Here is a 21,120-nt window from a genome sequence, read left to right on the forward strand (position 1 = left end):
GAGCCTCGCTGCACTTTTCAGTATTAATTACACACGGGGTGCTCAGTCGAAAAACAAAAAGTTTAACTGTCTGCTGTTGGAGGTGTTTGGGGAAGTTTCTCCGAAGGTCGCAAGATGCTTATATGTTGGGAATGTAGCACCCGGGGTCTCGTGTCATTCTTTAAAAACACTCAGGCAGCAGGCAGTTAATGACATTTTAGCTGCATATGTTCAAGTTTATTTAAAAAAATATGCAAGTCACTTTGGTTGACAGTGTCTTGTACACAGTTTTGAAAGAATCAGGGCAAACTTTAACAGAGTCAGTTTTTATTTGAAAAATATTTTCTGGGAATGTATCAGTGTTTATTTTGGAGCCTGACAATTCGGGTGAAAATCAGGATAAAAACAAAAAAACAACAATTTGGTTGAAATCAAATTGTTTGTTTTCATCTATTTAGAATTCTTTCCAAAAAATCTTGGTTCAGGAGGAGGCTTTCTAATTTATTTTATTCAGTGTATTTGCTGTTCTATTCCAGCACCATCTGTCTTACAGGTAGCTAACTTTGTGGTAACTCCTAAGTCAGCTGCGCGCGGCCCCCAGGGCTCCTAGAAGGACCACAGTAAGTCAGGTGCCACCTCCAAGGCCTAACTCGGGCAGCCGGCAGCAGCTCTGCCTCACAGGCAGGCCTGTCTCAGCAGGGAGGCTTGCTGTCCCAGAGCTGTCACTTTTCTACAGCCTCCCTTCTCCCTTAGCTTCCGGTGGCAATGGGCCTTTCCTCCCTCATCATCGCCTGTGTCTCTGCGGCCCCTGCTCGTTTTCTGCTCTCTTCTATGAGTCCTTCGGTATAATGAGATAATGTCGATGATCTTGAATATAATCACATATGGCTGCTGGATCCATGCACAAGTTTAAATCAAATTAGAAAGTAAATTCACTGCCAAGAATGCTTAAAAGTCATAGGGCCAACTGATTAACCACTGACAAGTCAGTTTCCGACTCTGTTTTCTAAACTGTAAGTGATTCATAGGAGGGGACTAAAAGGGAATCACTCCCCAGACTGAACACTGCAGACAGAAGCAAACAGCTTGCTCAGGAGACGGCGGCTATCAGAAAATGCAAGTCAGCCAAAACCATGTTCATTACCAAATAAGCACACAGACAGAGAAAATTATCTTGATGGCTGACATCATCCTCCAACTGGACAGATAATTTCTGTTTTCCCCTCTCTCAGATGCCATTCTCTCCAAGACTCATATTTCCTCACCAGCCGGCTCCACCCTTCCTAGCCAGATGTTAGAGCCCCCAGGCTCTGGGTCACAGACCCCTGACCCTGCTCCAAGCTGTCAGGCCCTGCCCAAACCTCCCCCCACCGCAGGACCCACCTCCCTCACCCCAGATGCTCCCTCCTCACCCCCACTACCAAGGTTTCATGCTCCCCCAGCCAGGGCCTGCCTCTCAAGAAGAGGCGAGAGTTCGACTACCCAGCCCAGCCTCAAACAAGACAGGCCAGGGTGTCTGACCACCTCAGCACATAGAATGTGGGCACTGCGTCTGGGCAGAACTGGGCTAGTGCGTCAATGTCTGTTTCTCCATAAGGACCAGTAAGAGCCATTTCAAGACATTTACAAGCCATTTTCTTGAAGTTGTTTCCCCCAGGTGAGGCAGGAGATCAAGAATGCCATTATATAGCCACCCTAAACTAAGAACAAGCCCAGAGGCCAGGCTTGGTGGCTCATGCCTGTAAGACCAGCACTTTGGGAGGCCGAGGCGGGCAGATCACCTGAGGTCACGAGTTCGAGACCAGCCTGGCCAATATGGTGCAACCCCATCTCTACTAAAAATACAAAATTAGCTGAGTGTGGTGGCAGGCACCTGTAGTCCCCGCTACTTGGGAGGCTGAGGCAGGAGAATCGCTTGAACCCAGGAGGTGGAGGTTGCAGTGAGCCAAGATTGTGCCACTGCACTCCAGCCTGGGCAACAAGAACAAAACTCGTCTGGGAAAAAAAAAAAAAAGGGGGTGTAGTGGCTCATGCCTGTAATCCCAGCACTTTGGGAGGCCGAGGCAGGCAGATCACGAAGTCAAGCGATCGAGACCATCCTGGCCAACATGATGAAACCCTGTCTCTACTAAAAATACAAAATTAGCTGAGCGTGGTGGCAGGCACCTGTAATCCCAGCTACTTGGGAGGCTGAGGCAGGAGAATCGCTTGAACCCAGGAGATGGAGGTTGCAGTGAGCTGAGATTGCACCACTGCACTCCAGTCCGGGTGACAGAGCGAGATTCGTCCCAAAAAAACAAGCCAAGAAACACAAGCGAGAGCTTGAGCCAGTGCCCTGAGCCCTGCCCACCGCAGACAGCAGCACCAGAGAAATGGGAGGGTGGGGGTTCTCGTGGCCAAAAACATCCACGTGGCAGCTACCACTACCATGAGCTCCCTCTGCCAGCCATGTTGTTGTGAGTGTTTGAGAATTTAAGCAGAAACCATTTAGAATAATAAAGCCTGCTAACAGGCTAGACACTTCCTGTCAGAGGCCACAGGCCATCCCACGCCCCACCATCCATCACCCACTCCGGGATAGTGGGGCTCAGGACCCAGGACATGGAGTGACGGGAAGGGGTGGACTCATTTCAGAACTGCTGCCCCACCCATTCTCCTCAGGGTATTCAATGGACAGAGATGTTTAGAGTCTGACATGCAAAATTACGTTATGCTTAACTAATCCAGGCTGAGAAATGGAAGCCTTTAGTTAAACCATCTCTAACCCAGACACGGGGGCAGCTCTAACCCTCAGCCGCCCAAGATCTGGACCCACAGGCCACTCCAGGAAACAGAGAGGTTGGCTGAACAGTCCGAAGCACTCAGGTGGCACCTCCTTCAAAATACCTGCTGGAACCCACAGAAGCCTCGGCTCACATCACAGGCTCAGAAGCCTGACTCACAACTCAAGTTGATTCCATGGCAAGAAGGCATCGCAGAGGCTGAAGCCCACTGACAGCCCCTACCTAGAGGTGAAGGCCAGGCTTAGGCAGGAAGAGCCAGCTCTGGGTTTAGATATTCAGCAGAGAGCTTGCAAACCTGGATCCCTGCCTCCTCTCTGACCACTAGTATTTGCAACTGAAAGCCAACATTTCCTCTACCAAATTTCTTTTGTCATGTTCATATTAAAATAACTCCAAGTGTAATATTTGAATCTGAAAGGCCGCTTTAGAGATGAGCCAGATGGGCCAGTATCAGATAGCACAGGATGGGCAAATCATTGCTGTAGCTTCAGGCAAAAGAAGAAAGACCTGCTAGTTTTTCTGAGGATTTTTTGAGGTTTGGGGTTTTTTTAATGCATTTTGTGAAAATTTTGCAACTCATTTGGCAATAACCAGATTTGTAAAGGCCTGGAAGAGGCTTGTAAGCATCGGTGATCCATGTTAAGATCTGAGCGTGCTGGAAAGCAGGCAGATGGGGAGCTAAAAGGCAAAGCCCACGTTCTCATGATCTAGTCCAGAGCCCAAAGGAAGCTGCCATGTGCTCCAGCTTCCATGGAAGACTCCCCACATCCTGAGGTCTGACAGAGTTCCTGGCTTTCGAGGCCAAAGAGTCACTCATGCCAGGAGTCAGGGTCCCTGCCTTCTATGTGACAGGAGCCTAGTCACCTACCAGGAGACCTAGTGGCCTCAGTGGCCCTGAGCTTTGGCTGGCCAGGCCTAAAACAGGTGCTGCTGGGGCCCTAGCTGGGGACCTGCCCACAGGGCTGGGTTCTGGGCTGGGTCTGGTGGAGATTGAAGGACTCATCCTGGAAGCAGGGGGGAGGGGGTGGCGCCGGGCCTGCAGCTGCTGCTCTGCAGACCTCTGCCTTCCCCAAGCCTCTCCCAGGACCCTCTCAAGATGAAGGAGAAAGTAAACAACCTCACATGTCCTCAGCCTGGATGCCCAAGGGCCTGTGGGGCATCCTAGCTGCACTCAGCATGCCCAGCAGCTCATGAAGCCAGGTGTACACCATGCCCACTGTGCAGAGGGGAAACTGAGGCTGAAAAAAGGCTTAAGTGGCTTGTCTGGAGGGCTTCAGCATAGTGACACAGCCTGGAATAATTCTGTTCCTTCCAGCCCTGAACACTTTGCAGGTTTTCAAAATGCCGTGTCCTCCAGAATCACCCAACAGCTTGTCAAAATGCAGGGCCCTGCCGTGGCACATGCCAGGTGAGGCGTGGCCTCCTGGATGAGCTGTGGCAGTGCGGGCTATGGCTCCGACTTTGAGCGGTGTGCTCAAGGTCCCTGCGAGCGGGCTCGGAAGCATGGGGACGGGGACAGTAGAGGCGTTTCCACCTCCAGGTCTTAGGGCAGAGACTGGCGCCTGGCTGTGCTCATTTACTAACTGTGAACAAATGTTTTGCAGAGGGATTCTGGACTGAGTGGGAAAAGTCAGTTCTTACAGGTTCCTGGAACACAGGGCCATTGTGTAAGGACAGTAACAGAACTCCTCCGTTTTCATTTCCAGATGCATTTTTCATGTTAATCATTCCAAGCACTTACGGCGTGAACCCCGGGCACTCACAGAGCACCTGGGTGCAATCCTAATTAAAGGCGGAGGCCTTAGTGAGCCCAAGGACCACCTCATCATCCTAACAAACTGCTGATGGGGCAAAAAGCCTCTTTGACAGGAAGAGAAGTGATTTAGAAAACAAGAGGTCTCATACTGCCTTCCAGACTCACGGGAACACTTTCCCTCCTGCCTTTCCCTGCTGGTGACCACAGTCAAACCCGAATGGGGAAAGCCTGGGTGTGGAGTCAGACTTAGGTTCCATCTGTGGTGTCCCTCCTTGCTAGCTGTAATGCTTGTCTGGGCCTCAGTTTCCCTATCTATAAAATGGAGACAACGATGTCAACGTCACCAGCTTGTTCAAGGGTGAGGGGAACTGACGCGTGTTCTGTGCGTAACACTGCCAGGTGCTCTGCATACACTCCAGATGTCACCCAGTCATCAGGCAGCTAATTTAGGACGAGACGCCTGCATTCCACTCAAGACCTCTTTCCTAATTGGGAACACCTCTTTCCTCAACCAGTTCAGACCAATTCAAACCATACACGACCTTCAGAGGCGGCTCCAGGCCACCCTCCTCCAAAAAGCCTGTTCTGCCCATGGCCATCCTCCCAGTCCCCCCGCCCTTGCACCCTCTGCAGCGCGGCCTGGCGCAGCTTGGCGCTCAGTGTGGTTCGTTGACTCACGGGCCTGGGTCACCAGGACAGGCCCATGGCTCTGCTTCTCTGGGTCCCACACGGTGCCTCGCACAGTCTTCAGGACCTCCCTCCCAGCTTACTGCTAACCGATGTGATCAGTGGGAATTCTGGCTGTTGAGGTGCGTGAAAGGCCCATCTGTAGACTCTCGCCCTGCGCCGGGTTCTGCACAGTACCTGGGTTCGCAGCCGGTCCACCTCTTCCGACAGGCTCTGCCTCTCCAGGAGAAGCTGGTTCTGCTTGTTGAGGAGCCGCACCAGCTGCTGGGCCGTGGCCTGGCTGTGCTTATCCAGCTGCCTTAGCCTGGAGAAAAATCCACCGCAGAATTAAAGAGGGATAACGGCAGACACCAGCCTTTCAACAGGCTCTGGGGCTGTGTGCATCTGAGGGAAGCCCCTGATAGGGGACCATGAGCAGGACACCTAGGGTGACCCTGAGGTGCCAGGCTCTGGCTGGCAGTGGGCCCTTGGTACGCACTGTGTGAAGGTGAGTAACATTCTAGCAAATGTGCGTGGGGACCGAGAGCCATCTCAGTACACTGTCAATTAGAAAACACGCAGATGAGTGGGGTAAGGAGAAGAAAAAAGGAAACTTGGAACTCCCAAGCAGAGGTCAAAGATGAGGGGCTTAAATGCCTCCATTGTTCAGCTGGAAAGGTCTCAGGCAGGCTGAGCAGACGCCGCCCCGGCTGGGGAAGTGGGTGAGGGCCGTGGAAACACTGAAGTAAGGGTTTTCCATTATTAATCACTCAGTCAATCACGAGCTCCGGCATCGCTGACCAGCTGTCTTTAAAGATCCTAAATTTGTCCTCTCCAGACTTGCTAATTCACTGAGGCCATTATCCTCATCCGTCCACAGTCGGCTTCCTACAGCCAGGAGCACACGCACCCATGGAACTGCTGGCTTTGGGTTAAATTTGGAGTTGAACCACTACCCAGAAGTGTCCTGGAAAGAAGGGAGACGCGTGCCCTGCCTCATCGTCCACACCCATCAAAAGCACCAACAGGCACGTTAACTCGGATTCTCACATGGAAAAGGCAGTAAAGCTCACGGTGCATTTCAACCTGCAGGATACTGCACTGCAGACCTCAGGGGCTGCCCTCAGCTCGGGTTGTCCTAGGGCTCCGAGCACAACGAAACACTGACATGACCAAATGTTTGGGCCTTCAGGTTGGGACAGGTTCCTCTACACAAAAGGACGCGCACGTGGGCATAGGCACCAATGCCCCCGGGGACCGGCGATGGTCCCTTGCCCTCCTCCCACCCTGCTCTGCCTACACCCCGTTTCCCACCGGGTTCCCCCCGCCCTGCCCCCCGCCCTTCTCAGCCTCCGACGGATTTGGCTGGAGTCTTTGGTCAAGGGGCCCGAGCCCCCAGCCTTGGCACTTCCCCAGAACGCTCCGTGACTCCCAGTTTTCAGCCACACCCAGCGTGGTGGCATGGTGCTGGTTGGCTGGGGCGCCCTACCTGTGCCGGGGAGGTGCGGGCAGCAGCTGAAACACCCTCCAAGCCGCAGAGCCGGCATTGCGCATGCTCCCAGGACGCCCCGCCCCCTGGGCCGAGTGCCTCCGACTGGCCGCGCCCACAAGCCTGCACTTGCCCACGGGCCTCGTGCTGCCCGCAGGTTCTGGAGAAAGTGTAAGGGCTCAAGGACGCCTTAGCGCCTCTTTCGGGGACAGGCGCTCCCACGACGGCGAGACTGGACAACAGCCCGGCCCTGCCCTGCCTCCAGGATCAGGCTGGGCTCAACAGAACAGCAAAGATCTTCCACCCAAGAGTGTGTTTCCCTGCGTGTGTGTTGTCTACGTGGTGATGCTCCAACACCCCACCTCTTCCCATCATCTCTGATCTTGGAGGAAAAGGTTTCCTTCTGGCGACACCTAGGGCATCGCCGCTTTGAGAAGCCTCATCTGTCCCTACCAGTCCCCATCCTGCTGGGGCTGAGGCAGCCTTTCCTGGGAGCTACTCTCAAAGCCACACCACTGGGGCAGATCACAAAAGCTCTGCTCCACCGCCCCCAGAGCCTGGGCTGTCCTCAGCAGCAAGGGTCCGGAGAGAGGAGGACTTCCCAGGTCAGGGGCCTGGGGAACCTGCCTAGGCCGACCCTCCAACACAGGCAGGAGGCCGCCATTCATCTGAGAACCCTCCCTTGCTGTGGGCCCAGGAGTGGGTCCCGTTGAAGAGACAGAGATAGTAACAGCTCTTTTCCTTGAGAAGCAGACAATCTGATGCTTCTGTATTTAAATCAGGCAGGTGAAAAGCATCATTAGCCCTTGAGCTCTGGACCCTAAAGTGGTTTTTCCCCTCCCATGAAGTCCTGCCTGTGCAGAGAGCCACTGGCTAAGAGCGACTGACACAGCAGCCCCGTGGCTTCCTGCTTCCTCGAAAAGAATGGAACAGAAACGTGACAAATGACACCATGACATGGCTCCGGGGTACGAAGGTGCCAGGAGACATGTGACAAATGACATGGCTGCATGGCGAGAAGGTGCCAGGAGCAGCCATTGTCTGTGGTCCCTTGCCCTGTGCTTGGATCAAATGGGATAATGGTCTTTTGGATGGATGGGTTCAGTATGTGGTTAGAACTCCTGAAAAAGGATGGAAGCACATCCAGGGCAACAGGCAAGGCCAAAGCCACTCTCACAGCATAAATGCCGGTCATGGCAGGCCACCCTGGCTCCACCTCCAGCAATGGGGCCTATTCTGGACTAGACCTCCCTCCTATGGAGCCCTCAGAACCTGGAGGAGGCTTAGTCCAGAGTGCTTTGCAAACTGGGGGCCTGGGAAGGCCATAGCGATTACTGGGGTGGAGGAGGAAGGAGACCACCCAGACACGCTGAATCAAGTGCCTGGGTGTGAGCCCTGCAGGACAGCAGGGGACCAGCTGACCAGGGTTTCCACAGAAGCGCCCCTGCTGTGAGGAGTGAGTTCCCTGAGACCACATTCCCAGCTAAGAGCTGAGGATGGAGTCCAATTGACTCATTTTTTAAACCAACATGAAGACTTCCAATATTATGAATATTGGGAAAAGAGATTTTTTTTAAAGTTACTTATTTTTGGAAAAGCCTTCAACCCTGCACGACCCAGCCTACCCTTCGTGAATGGATGTTTCATTACCATGATTCAGAGGAGATTTCTTGGGGGTTTCCCAGACACAAAAGCTCTTTTCTCTTCCATGGTGGTTCCTGCTCGCTCGTGTCTGTGGTCCTGAGTTCACCTATTCATCCAGCCACAGCTCCACACAGCAGCACTGACGGCTGCTAAAGCCTACTGAGCCATGTGCTTACTGCACTACCATTACCTATGTAAATTTAATCGATTAATCAATAAACTAGCTATTACATTCAATGATTAATTAAAAATTCACTACAGTCCTAGGAGGTACACGCTAGAATTATCCCCATTTTACAGATGAGAAAGCAAGCTGAGCCGTTAACTTGCACAAAGTCACACAAGTAATTGGTAGAGCTTGGAGTCAAATCCAGGCAGCACCTGGTGTCCTCAACCATTGTTAATGGTGGTTAACTCACTGAGTTAATTCACCAAACGAACCAATTCTTGGTAAACACCTCTTTTTTTTTTTTTTTGAGATGGTGTCTTTCTCTGTCGCCCAGGCTGGAGCGCAGTGGCATCATGTCGTTCACTGCAACCTCCGCCTCCCGGGTTCCAGCGATTCTCCCGCCTCAGCCTCCCAAGTAGCTGGGACTACAGGTGCGTGCCACGGGTTCATTTTTGTATTTTTCGTAGAGATGGGGTTTCGCTATGTTGGTCAGGCTGGTCTCGAACTCCAGCCGCCTCAGCCTCGCAAAGTGCTGGGATTACAGGCGTGAGCCACCGCGTCCAGCCAGTAAACATCTCTTAAGGGTCAAGTACTAAGGTAGGTACTGAGAATGATAACTGCTTCCTGCTCTTGGGAGGTTTGCGGCCAGTGGAGGAGAGACCCACTTGTAAAGAAATGTGCTCAGCTCCAACAGGACCCCGTGAGGGAAGAAGCGGTCAGTATTACAGATGGGAGGCCTGGGAGGGCTTGCGCCTGCCTAGATACCCGCCCCTCCCCAAGGCTCGTCATCATCATGTGCTGAGCACTTACTTGTCAGTCACTGCATGTATTGTTTATTTAGTTCCATGAGGCAGGAACCAATTATTATGCCCACTTCAAGAATGAGGAAACTAAGGCATAGACGACATAAATTACTCATTCAAGTCACTCAGTGGGCAAACTGGGATAGAAAGGATGAGTGGGTGGTGTTCTGGGGGGGCAGGGGCGGGGCCTTCCCACTTCCGGGTGGCAGCGCAAAGGGCACTGCGCGTCTGGAAACTGCAAGCTGCGGGGCGTGGCTGGAGCAGAGGCTGCGGGCTGCCGGGAGGGAGGTGACGCTGCACTCTGTGGCCAAACCAACAAGTATGGACTTTGTCCTGCAGGCAATGGCAGTGCCATTTATGGGACAGAGGATGGCAGGAGGGACCCGCCTGGTGGAGAAGTTCTGGGGTCAGGGCGAGTCCGAGGTACCTGCGGACACGCACTCACAGGCAGTTGCGCAGCGTGGGGTTTAGGATGGGCGAGCTGAGCTCTAGCTCAGTGGGCCAGACCTGCTGGGAGGGAGGCCATGAACGTGGGGGCCAGATTGCCTGGGAAGGGTTGGCAAACATTGTCAATGTGGGACGCTTGCTAAAAATGCGATCTCTGGCCCGCAGGCCCCGCTGGCGGAGAAGCTCTGCTGCAGTGAGAGGGAAGGACGCACCCCAAGATGGGGCTTTAGGGAACCGCCGCATTCAAGGGCTGGCAACGGACAGGAAGCTGGAGAGACACTGAGAGTGGGATCCTGGAGGGAGGAAAGCCGGGAGAGAGACCTGGAGGTCCAGGAGGAGAGGTGTCGGGGAGGAGTGGTCAGTTTGCGGGAAATACCACCTGGTGGCCGAGCGCCCACGGAGGCTCCTGCCTGGGGCAGAAGCCAGATGACGGGGCTGGAGGGGGGTATTCTGGGGAGGGGCTGGGCTGCTGGGAGGTCGCAGGACAGGGTGCGGAGGGTGGAGCCACTGGAGCTGCTGGGGAGGAGGCCCTGGAGGAGAGAGAGGCGATCTTCAAGGCAGAGGAGGGCGCCCTCCGCAGAAGACTGGGACCCTCCTCCCCAGGCCAGAGGGGCGGCGGGCGCGGTGCTCGTGCTCAGCAGCCTCGAGGATCCCCCAGGTAGAGGGCACGACTGTTTGCTGAGAAACGGGACAAGGCTGCGGGGAGGCTGCTGCGGGGACGAGGGCGCCGGCGGGAGGCAGGGACACGTTGCCAAGCCGAGGGGGCGCGCTCGGAGGAAGGCCTGGCAGCCGCCGCCCCGAGCCCTCCACCTGCGGCCTCCACCCGCAATGGCCCTCGGCCTGCAGGTCCTTCCCCTCTGCGTCGCCGCAGGCCTGGAAACCGCTTTCAGCGCTCCAGTCTCAGAGCAACTGGCATTTGGAGACAGTGCAATTCCGTCTTCTGTGTGTCTCGTTTTGAGCCTTTTCTAGGAGGCATTAGGTAATGAAAGGGGCGAGGGGGGCTGCCATCATGGGGCCTGCGAGTCTGTTGAGGCAGAAGCAGCCCCCCACAGCCTGCGAACCACACACATGGCGCTCCATGCAGCAGGAAACAGAGACGGAATTGCCAGATTTCAGAGCTCAACCCAATTCAGACCCTTCTTTCCCCCGCCCATATCTCATCCTTGCAACAGGCAGGGATTGCATCCTGTCCCAGGGCCCCCAGGATGCAGATGGTATCTTCACTGTGGGAGCCGTGGCCAGGCCCCATCGGGGCAGGAAGCCAGTCCTCCTCCAGGAAGCCCCTGTGCTCCCCTGCCCTCACAGCAGAGGGTAGGGTCCGCCTGTCCATGAGGAGCCTATTTTGGGGAGCCTAAGCCCAGGCTGGTGTGGCTGTCCTCATCTCAGGCACAGGGTGCATGTCCTTCAGGAGCTGCAGAGGTACAGCTGTCACCCCTGCCTGGGCAGGACTGGGGACCTTAGGGGAGAAAAGCAGCCACCCATAAAGGGGCAGAATGGGCAGGACGGGCTCCCCTTACATGCAAGGGCATCACCAGGAATTTCAGGCGTGTAGGGGGCAGCAGTTGCCATGGGAACAAACAGGCCCGGGCTTCTCAAGGCAGATGCCAATGAAATCACAGGGGACTCGTAAGTGTGCTGGGCCAGGCAGGCCTTATTGGTCCAGCAGCGATTCTCTAAGCCACACCCTGCAAGCATGATCAGAACCAGCATTTAAAAAAAATATGTAAGACTTCAAGATAAGATGGAGCAAGTGGCGAAATACTAAACAACTTTATAGAGCTGAGTGGGCTGTGGAAAATATCTTATGCAAAACAGAAGCGGTGCAAGCTGCCAGCTCTGGTCCTGTGCTTCAGACACTCATTTGCTATGAATACTGTGAAAGCAAATGAATACATATATTTAAATTTTTTTATGTTGTATGTGATACATACAAAATATATGCAATGTATAAATAAGTTATGAGGTATAATAACCAAATGAACGCTTGTGAACCTAGCACCAGCACTGTGGGCCACTACGAACGGATTCCTTCCCCAGAGGTGGCCCATATCCTCATGCGTGTATATTTTTCAGTTGGAGATGTTGCTTCACTCCACAATTTCCCCTGGGAGCTACCTACAGACTACTGTGGGAGGCTGTTGTTCTTATTGTTTTGGGTTTTGTTTGGTTTTGGTGGTGGTGGTAAAGTCTTTTGTTCTAAAATGTTTTCGGACCAGAGCCTCTTCGCTGTGGTCACTCTGAGGACAGCAAAGATTTTCCTTCCTCTTCTTAGAGAAGTGTTCTCAAAGTGCTTAGATTCGCAGTTACCCTGGGAGAGGCATCCTCCTCGTGGAAATGAAGAGCATTTTTCAAACAACATATGGATTTAAAAGGTGCAAATATGTGAACTGTAAAGTATGCACTCACTTTACTATGCTCAGCAGTCTCCTCTAATATTTACTGAGCATTTACTAAATGCCCAAGACGGTAAGCATTTTACATTCCTTAAGTAATTTAATCCTCATAACAATACTACAGGATAGGTGTTATCATCTGCATTTTATGCCGGAGAGAAGCAAGGTGGAGAGGTGTGACTGTCTGCCCCAGCGCACCCAAGGTAAGGCGGAGCTAGGATTACCTAAGCCACCCAGGACAGGACCCCACAGTGTGACTCATCGCTCTCCTTCTTACCCTCTGTCCTGGCCTCTCACGCCCCTACTCTTTGGTCCCATCTTCTCAGGCACCTCTTCCTCCTCCATCAGACCTTCAAATGCTGGTGTGACCCAGGCCTGGGCTCAGCGCTCTCCTGACAGGAGACCTTCCGCCTGCATGAGTTTTAAAATCTACACTCCTGGCTCCAAGCGGAGAGGCCAAGGATCCTGAGCCCTTGATCTCAGCCTCAGGCCTCTCCACTGCGTTTCCAAGCCTGCCTCAAACTTGCACCTGACACAGTGGAGTCACCTCCCAATGCTCCTCTGTGTCCCTCTCTGTGTCCCCCAAGCCACCACCCCCACAGTTCAGTCTCCCAGTTCCACAGATGAGTCCTCTAGGCCCTCTGAACCTCTCCCTCCCATCCCATCCCACCCATCCATTCATTCCATGACCTTCACTCCTGAAGTCCAGCTCCAGCATTTCATATCCAGATTCCCACAAAGCCTTCTCACAGAGCTGCATGCTTCCACACGGCCCCCTGGAATCCATACTCCCCCAACAGCCAGACTAGAAGGACCTTGCAAAACAAAACTCCAGCCCTGCCTCTTTGCTTGATGATTATCCATAGCTCTAATCTGAATCCTATGAGTGCTCAACTTGAAATTGGGGACATTGATTTGAACCCCTATCACAAGCTAGCTATTTTACCTTAAGCCTGAAGCTGAGTCTCTTTCTCAGCCTCAGGTTCTCCACTTGTAAACCTGAGAAAGTGAGATCTCCAGACCTCCTGACCATCAACTCTGAGGGTGGGGCCCAGCAGCATGTGTTTTAATAAGCCCTCTGGATGGCTATGATGAATTCTTAAGTATGAGAACCACTGGTAGATTCTAATTCACAGTATTAATCACACATACAAAATTAGTTCTTCTGGAGAATAATTTTTGTGTGGCTTCAATTTTCATCATCAAAACAACCAACTGTCTCAATGAAAACTATCCTAGTCTGCTCCTAAAATGCTTTGGCATCAGTCATGAGACTTAAGCAAATCCTGTGATCACTTTGAATCTCAGTTTCTTCACATGTGAAATGAGAGTATAAAACTAGAAGTGAGGTCCGCAAACTTCAGACTACAGGCCACTGCCCGTTTCTGTGTGATCTGCTGCTTGAGAGTGATTTTTACATTTTAAAATGATTTTTACGGCCGGGCGCGGTGGCTCAAGCCTGTAATCCCAGCACTTTGGGAGGCCGAGGCGGGTGGATCACGAGGTCAAGAGATCGAGACCATCCTGGTCAACATGGTGAAACCCCGTCTCTACTAAAAATACAAAAAATTAGCTGGGCATGGTGGCACGTGCCTGTAATCCCAGCTACTCAGGAGGCTGAGGCAGGAGAATTGCCTGAGCCCAGGAGGCGGAGGTTGCGGTGAGCCGAGATCGCGCCATTGCACTCCAGCCTGGGTAACAAGAGCGAAACTCCGTCTCAAAAAAAAAAAAATGATTTTTAAAAATCAAAAGGAGAGTAATATGTGAACACTGCATGAAATTCAACTTGCAGCGCCCCTAAATAAACTTCCGTTGAAACACAGCCATGCCCATTCATTCACGTTTTGTCTCTGCCTGCTTTTGCCCTCTAACGGCCGAGTCGCTGCGACAGAGCTCATATGGCCACAGAGCCTACAATATTTGTTACCTGACCTTTTAAAGTTCGCCAGCCCTGGGGCTGGACGACGGCTAAATCCTCCCAGCTCCATATTTCTACAATCCTATTACTTTACAGATTTGACTATGTTCCTATCTTCAAATATCGTCAGCTACACACATAGCTATACACCTTGTCACCAAGGTGAAGTTTTGAAAACGCAGTTACTGCTCTAGGTCATTAATTCTGGTGAATAAACCACGTTGATGTAAAATTGTATTACTTTGTTCCAACACTTAACCATTGCTGTGGCGTTTTACATCATTCCATCTCATGAACGAGGTCCTACGGAATCACCGAGAACAAGCAGTGTGCCAAAGCAACCGGAATGCACTCTAGCCCAACATCCTCGCTCAGAACATGAAGGCACTTTTAGTGGCTGGTTTGCTGTTTAAATTTCCTTTGCCTGGCCAGGCGCAGGGGCTTACGCCTGTAATCCAAGCACTTTGGGAGGCCGAGAAGGGCGGATCACGAGTTTAGGGGTTTGAGACCAGCCTGGCCAACGTGGTGAAACCCCGTCCCTACTAAAAATACAAAAATTAGCTGAGCGCGGTGGCGCACACCTGTAGTCGCGGCTACTCCGGAGGCTGAGGCAGAAGAATTGCTTGAACCCGGGAGGAGGAGGTTGCAGTGAGCCGAGATTGCACCACTGCACTCCAGCCTGGACAACAGAGTGAGACTCTGCCTCAAAAAAAAAAAAATTTCTTTGTGTAAATCTACCTTATTCAGTAACGGCTTGAATAGAGGAATTCTTCCTGAGGACTGTGCGTGCTGCAGAGGCACACACCTTCATTGAAGGGGTGTATGTCCTGTATGACCCCTTCCCTGACTCATTCTCAAAGATTCCCAGCTAGCATCAGCTGCCTGCAGAGGAAACACGGAGGCTTCTTGGGGATGCCCCCAAGTGATGGGGGATCGACTCCTGCTCTTCTCATCAAAAGAATCATGTTATGTTAGGGCTGAGAGGCACATCAGAGAGCATTCAGTTCAGCCCATTATGGTGAAACCAAGAACATATAAGTGACTTACCCAAGGCTGGGCTGCCATCTGGGGCTAGAACCCCCATCTCTTGACTCCAAATCCAGTGATCTTTGCAGCATCTCAAAATCCTTTTTTGAAAGGCCTGACAGTCTTCTATTCCATGTTAAACATAAGAATTTAAGGGAAGGACCCTGAGAGAGAGAATGTACTGGGCAACCTTCCCAGAAGCAACTGACACAAGCTCATTTTCAAAGGCCTGGGGGCCTGAGAAGGGAAGAAATCTCTAGACCAGGACTCCTCTGACAAGCTCAGTGAGGAGAACCAGATTTGATTTTAATTCTTTTAAAATTTCCAAACTATTGCAGATTAATGGTTTTGCGAAGTACAATAAAAAGGAGGAAGCTGTGTTTGATTGCTTTGAAACCTCCTGACTCAATTTCAGCTCTTGCCTCATCCCAGACCAGTAAGAGTCTGAGGGCCACACTCCGGAAACCACACTTTGAGCCACATTGATCTCATCCACACACTGGCATTGGCATGAAGAGGCCAGGAGCTCGGAAGACCACGGGAGGAAACAAGTTGGTGGTGGGCTCCCACTGCCACAGTGGCCCTCGGTGAACCTCCAGTGAATGTGCCCATGGCCAAGGGGACACTTTGAGCTCTTCAAGCTGCAGCACTGCCGCCTCCAGCAAAACCCTAAAGCCTCTGACAATATCACCGAGGATCTTCGCAGACCAACTTTTTAAAACAGTGCTTCTACCAAAAAGGAGGCACGGTTTCATGTGAAGGCAATTAGATCTGTTGTATCACTACCTTGTTACCTTCTTAAAGTACAAGTGCTATCTAACCAAGGCTGAGTTTGTAATACCTTTGGAGGACTGGGCTGAATAAAGGATCCTGACACCATGAAATGACAGTGACAGGAGTTGACGCGTCAAGAATCTCAGACTTAGAAGAGCCTAGAAGACCATCTGCCTGAAGCATGAGTTATCTTACTCAGCTTTGTCTAGAGCAAGAACAGAGTCACGGTGAGGATAGCCTCCGCGTGCAAAGGAAATGGGACAGAGGAATGAAAATTGCTGAAAATCGGAATCTTTGCAGAGTAGTATCCATGCTGCATGTAGCTTGAGGCCACACAGAAGCACCACCAGGAAAACCCACACTGCCGCGCACCATACCCTACCTCACCCTAGAGCCGTCCTTAAAAACTGGTTTCTGTGGAAGTAATGTCACATTTATAAAAAATTACAAGAATATTACAGATAATACCAACATACCCTTTATTCAAATTCACCTATTGTAATAATTTTGCTCCATTTGATTTTGATTTGTTATACTCTCCTGCCTTTGTGTGTGTGTCTGTGTGTGCGTACAGAACCAGTTGAGAGTAAGCTGCATGCACCATTGCCCTTTTATCTTACATGCTACAGTGTGTATTTCCTAAGGATAAAGATATGTTCTTACAGAACCACAGAATATTACCAACTATGGTAAATTTCACATTGATCTAATAGCTTCATCTAACCTACCAAATTGGATTCTAATCTTGTCGACTGGCCCAATAATGTTCCTTTCTTCCCGACCCAGAAAAGATCCTTCACACTTAGTTGTCATGTCTCTATTTAGACTTCTTTAACCTGGAATGATTACAGACCATTTTCATTTTGTTGAAGGCTATTTGCAATTAAATCACCAGTAGTCTTAAAGGAAGACATGGAGCTATCAGACGCATGGAGGTCCTGCTCAGTTGCCATCCTGGGTTTGGGGGCACACTGCTGTGTTTTCAGGAAGTTTCTGTTTGAATGAGGTCTTCCTGGTGCTCCCATAGACTAAAACCCTCCTGGAGTGGTCCCAGAGCATGTGCAGTTCCACAGTGGGGTGAGGTCTCCTCAGCGTCCTTCACATTTAACCATTCTTGGGACAGCAAACTGGCCACAGAGGTGTGATGGAGTAAGAGTGGGCCCACGGCAGCTAAGTAACCAGATTCAATCACTACAGCGCACTTATTGGCACACATCTTAATTAGGTTTTAATGCAAGTAATTTGATAACAACTCCTGGCCATCCACTACAGAACTGTCAATGCTGAAAGCTTTTTATTTAGCTCCTCTTCTGTCTAAACCAAGGCAGCCTCCCCGCTGACCCTTGTCAAAGAACCCCATCTGCTGGTTGCCACGGTAACTGAAGGCGACCAATTGAGCTGAACAGAGTGACTCAGAAATAAAATCTGCAGCCAAAGGAATTCTGCAAAGAGCAATAAATCATTTAGTAAAAGGGGTCCTCCACACAGTGATGAGTGTTGGGATAATATGATGGCATAACTCTTCCAGCTAGAGGGTCCATGACAGATCCGAGTGATTAGACCTGCTGGAGGTTCATTTGGTTTCTACTGGGCTCCGGCAGCAGACGGGATGGAGCCTGCCCAGTTGTGTGCCACTGTGGGGAAGAAGGAATAAGCAGAGTCCATTTTTAATATTTGGGCTGCAAAATTTTGATTTTTAATGAGTGGCAAGAGAACCAGTCTAGGCTTCCAACACACCTTCCTGTTTTTCAAAAGTAGCACTCGTTCTGTGAATGCCCTGCTGTAGCCCAAAAACCACCTTGAGCTTGAGGAAGGTGACAAAGAACAAATACCAAGATGGCTTTGGAATATGCCAGTTTTGCACCATCTCTCAATCAACATTTAGGAGTTCCAACCAGAAACCCTCTATGTGCACAAGCCTTGCGTCCTTGTGAAAGCAGGAGAGAGCCTGGGATTCAACTCAGAAGGCCCAGAGGATCTCCCAGGATGGTCTGAGAGCGGCCAAGGGCTTTGCCTCTCCCCAGGACTGGGTTTCTGTTGCTTATGGAGCACAATACACATCCTTCCTACATTAAGGTTTCCTGAGTGAGTGGCACCAGAGGGAAGGGGGAGCAGAGGCCTTCCTGGGAGCTGCTCTCGGTGACAGTGCACAGTGGCCCCTCACGGCACAGGCCATGGGTCCCAGTCACCGCCCCGCTTCTGGTGAGCACCTGCTGGTGGACTAGGAAACCCCTGCAGGCAACAGAAAGACCCCGGCCTCAGACATGCTAAATCATCCAGATAGTGTTCACTGCTATATGCCCGTGTCTTGGCTGTGCTGGGAGACACAAGACTTAGTGGCAGGAGAAGCAACTGCCCTGATAGCAAAGGACAATAGGAGAGGGGCTGCAGGACAGAGCTTAGGGCCTGTGCCTGCCTGGAGGTGGCCTGCCCTGCCAGCTCCTCTCCTCCCAGGCGAATGCCGCCTTCTACAGAGGGGCATTGGCAGGATCCAGGCATTCTCCCAAACCCTGACCCACATGGCAATGGGGTACCCGATTACTAAGTCATCCCTAGAGATAATTTTCTGCTTCAAAAAGAGCAACTGCTAAACAGAAGGTACATTTCCCCCCATTCTAAATGCTGCCAATAAAATGCTTCAGTCTCGGAGTTTAGTGAAATTCCGTTAATGGAGTTAGGAGCGGCTGTGCGTGCTAAGGACGAGCCTCCTCCCATCTCAGCCAGTCCGGGGAGCGCATCTCGCCGAGGCCACGCTGCGTCCCGCGAGCTCCCAGCCCGCCTTCCACCCCACGCTGGGCAGCGGCGCTTCTGCAGGTGGAACGGACCGCAGGGCTCCACGTGCGCCTCCCGCACGCCAGCACCTGCTCTCCGGCCACCGCGGAGCACCCCAGGCTGGAGACGCCTCTCTCCCTCGCCGGCCAGGGTGGCCTCGGCAGCCAGCTCCAGCGCCGCCGGCGGTGCCCGGTCCTCTCCACCTCCCGCCCACCCCGACCTCCCTGCGGCTGCTTCCTCTCTGGATACTAGGCCCGGGCTCGGCCGAGCCCCGCAGCCCCGGGAGAGGCCGGGAGCCCGCACCTGGAAGGCAGCCGGCCGGGGCTGGGGGAGGCTGGGTGCGGAGCATCTGGCTCAGGCGACCCCGCGGGGGCTCGCAGGGCCTCCAGACTTTGGCAGAAGGAGAGGATTAAACCGAGATGGCGGTTGAGAGGAGGAGATGGGTGAAAGCTTCATTAACTCCATGCTCATGTCTCAAGTTCTTTCCCCTGAGAAGCAATGAGTAAAAAGGTTGATTTCCCCGCGATGGGAAAGGTGCTGCGTGATTACATTGGCTTTTCTTACCTTTTAATTCCTTATTTGTAAACAGATGAATCATTGTTTGTCAATGATCATGGAGGACTCAAATTTTAATAAATAGGAAAAAAGAATCTTGGCTAACAGGCCAAAGAAATATTGCCACCCATTTAAATTTCTACGTTAGTGATTAAGCTTCTCATGTGACTTAATTGAAACTGGCAAGGATCTGAAGAACTCAGAGAAGTGAACATAAAAAGGTCCTGGGCATGACAGTATTTCCCCCTCAACTCTCCTCCAATAACCAAACTCATTTTTAAGACCAATCCTAAAACGTGCCATATAAAACGGGGCTTCCTGATTCCATAAAAATATTTTCAGTAAGTACTGCTTTATGACAGTTGTTCATACTTGAATGCCTTTTCCTTCTTTACAAAGTTACCATTTAGTTTCACTTCTGAGCCCTACTTCCAGTTCTTTGTCTCTGCTCACTCTCCCGCTTTCTCCTCCATATTTCAATTCCCAGACACTCTTGAACTTTTGCACACGCTGCCAGTTTGAGCCTGCACAGAATAATCAGTATATTAATTCCACTCAGAGACAGTGAGATTTTTCTAACACAATCTGCCCAACCTGAACTCTTTCCTTCAGAAACACTTCGCCTTTAAAAAGAAACTTCCCAGCATGAACCTCATAAGAAGCGACATGTAACAGACAGTGCATGTGGCGCTGGGCATGCAGCTCAGAATTAAAAGAGAATTTTTTACTTTGTTTCTTCAGTGCCATGTGCATAATGTACATGTGGATGAAACTGACATCAGACATTTAAAGCAAAAAGGGGTGGGGGGAGGGGGATGTGATGGTGGCGGGAAAGAGAGAGAAAATATGTTGATAAAAACAGTAACTTCTGTTAATCTACATTTTTCAGTCACTGTCTTAATTAAGAATGATGGAAAATATGTTGCAGTTTAATTGCATTGTTTCAAGAAATTCTAAGGCTGACAAATTTGGGACCATGTACACTTGGAAGGTAGAAGGGATTAAAGTGGTGATTTCTTCCAATTGGTGGATAACAATTAAAATTATGCTTTCTACAGACACCCCCCCACCCCCGCACAGATCCTAAACTCGGAAGACAAAGTAAGAATATCCTAGCACTTAACATGTTCAGCATGAAATGAGCTCTGAAAAATTTTAAAAGTGTTTAAAAACCTATGTATATGAGATAAATTTTAAATACAAAGACTTCACACAGGAAAAATAGTACTTTATCTGAAATTTCTGGTTGACATTTATGCTTGCAGAAAATATTTATGAAGGAATTTGGTAACAATCTTCAAATGATTTTCAGATGACCTTGTTTAAGATGGTAAAAGTTGTTTGCCGGAGTCAGTTTGAAGACACCTGAGATGTCTAGACTCGTGCCCTTTTCTCCTACTGGAGTTCAGTCATACATTCTCCAGGTTTCGTTTCTTTTTTTGAGGAAGTCTTTGCACTGATCCACAGCAAATCAATTAGAATGTATTTTCATTGCTTGAAGAGCCTTTGAGGGAAGCTGCAACATACGTGACAGCTTCCTATTTCCCACAGTTGACCATGGGTAACTCATTTTTAACCCGGACGCTGCATTTCTTACTTGCTCCCGTTTTTGGGGCCCTGGGCAGTTGGGGTCTTTGCCTGTGAGAAAGGAGGAAGTGATTCAGGGAACGGGGTGCCCTCTGCTCCCATGGCATGTAGCACAAACCACGGACTGACCTCTTTCTCCAGCCCTGGACTTAGAAACAAACAAAACAAAAGCACCCATCAGGTACTGACCAGCTACTCTCAGGGACTCAAACTCATGACTTAATTCAAACTGGTTTGATGATTTAGTCAGATAAATGGACGGTTTCTTTGAATCAACTAGCCATTTTCTCTTCCATCAAGCACGATGTATGATATACCTGCAGCCTCAGGCCTTGTTATCCATCCCAGGGAAGAGGCCG

At 51.0% G+C, this 21,120-nt stretch overlaps 1 protein-coding gene across 3 annotated transcripts in view; it reads right to left on the reverse strand.

Moving 5' to 3' along the window:
* SDCCAG8 (SHH signaling and ciliogenesis regulator SDCCAG8) overlaps positions 1–21,120 on the reverse strand; it is a 249,716-nt gene that overhangs the window by 9,999 nt on the left and 218,597 nt on the right. For all 3 annotated transcript variants that reach the window (XM_032242401.1, XM_032242400.1, XM_032242406.1), the window contains exon 17: positions 5,383–5,509. In XM_032242401.1, the coding sequence (XP_032098292.1) occupies positions 5,383–5,509 (127 nt within the window). The remainder of the gene's footprint in view (positions 1–5,382; positions 5,510–21,120) is intronic.

Source organism: Sapajus apella, unplaced genomic scaffold (assembly GCF_009761245.1).
Source record: "Sapajus apella isolate SASKATOON/1434 unplaced genomic scaffold, GSC_monkey_1.0 scaffold49, whole genome shotgun sequence".
In the NCBI taxonomy this organism is placed as follows: domain Eukaryota; kingdom Metazoa; phylum Chordata; class Mammalia; order Primates; family Cebidae; genus Sapajus; species Sapajus apella.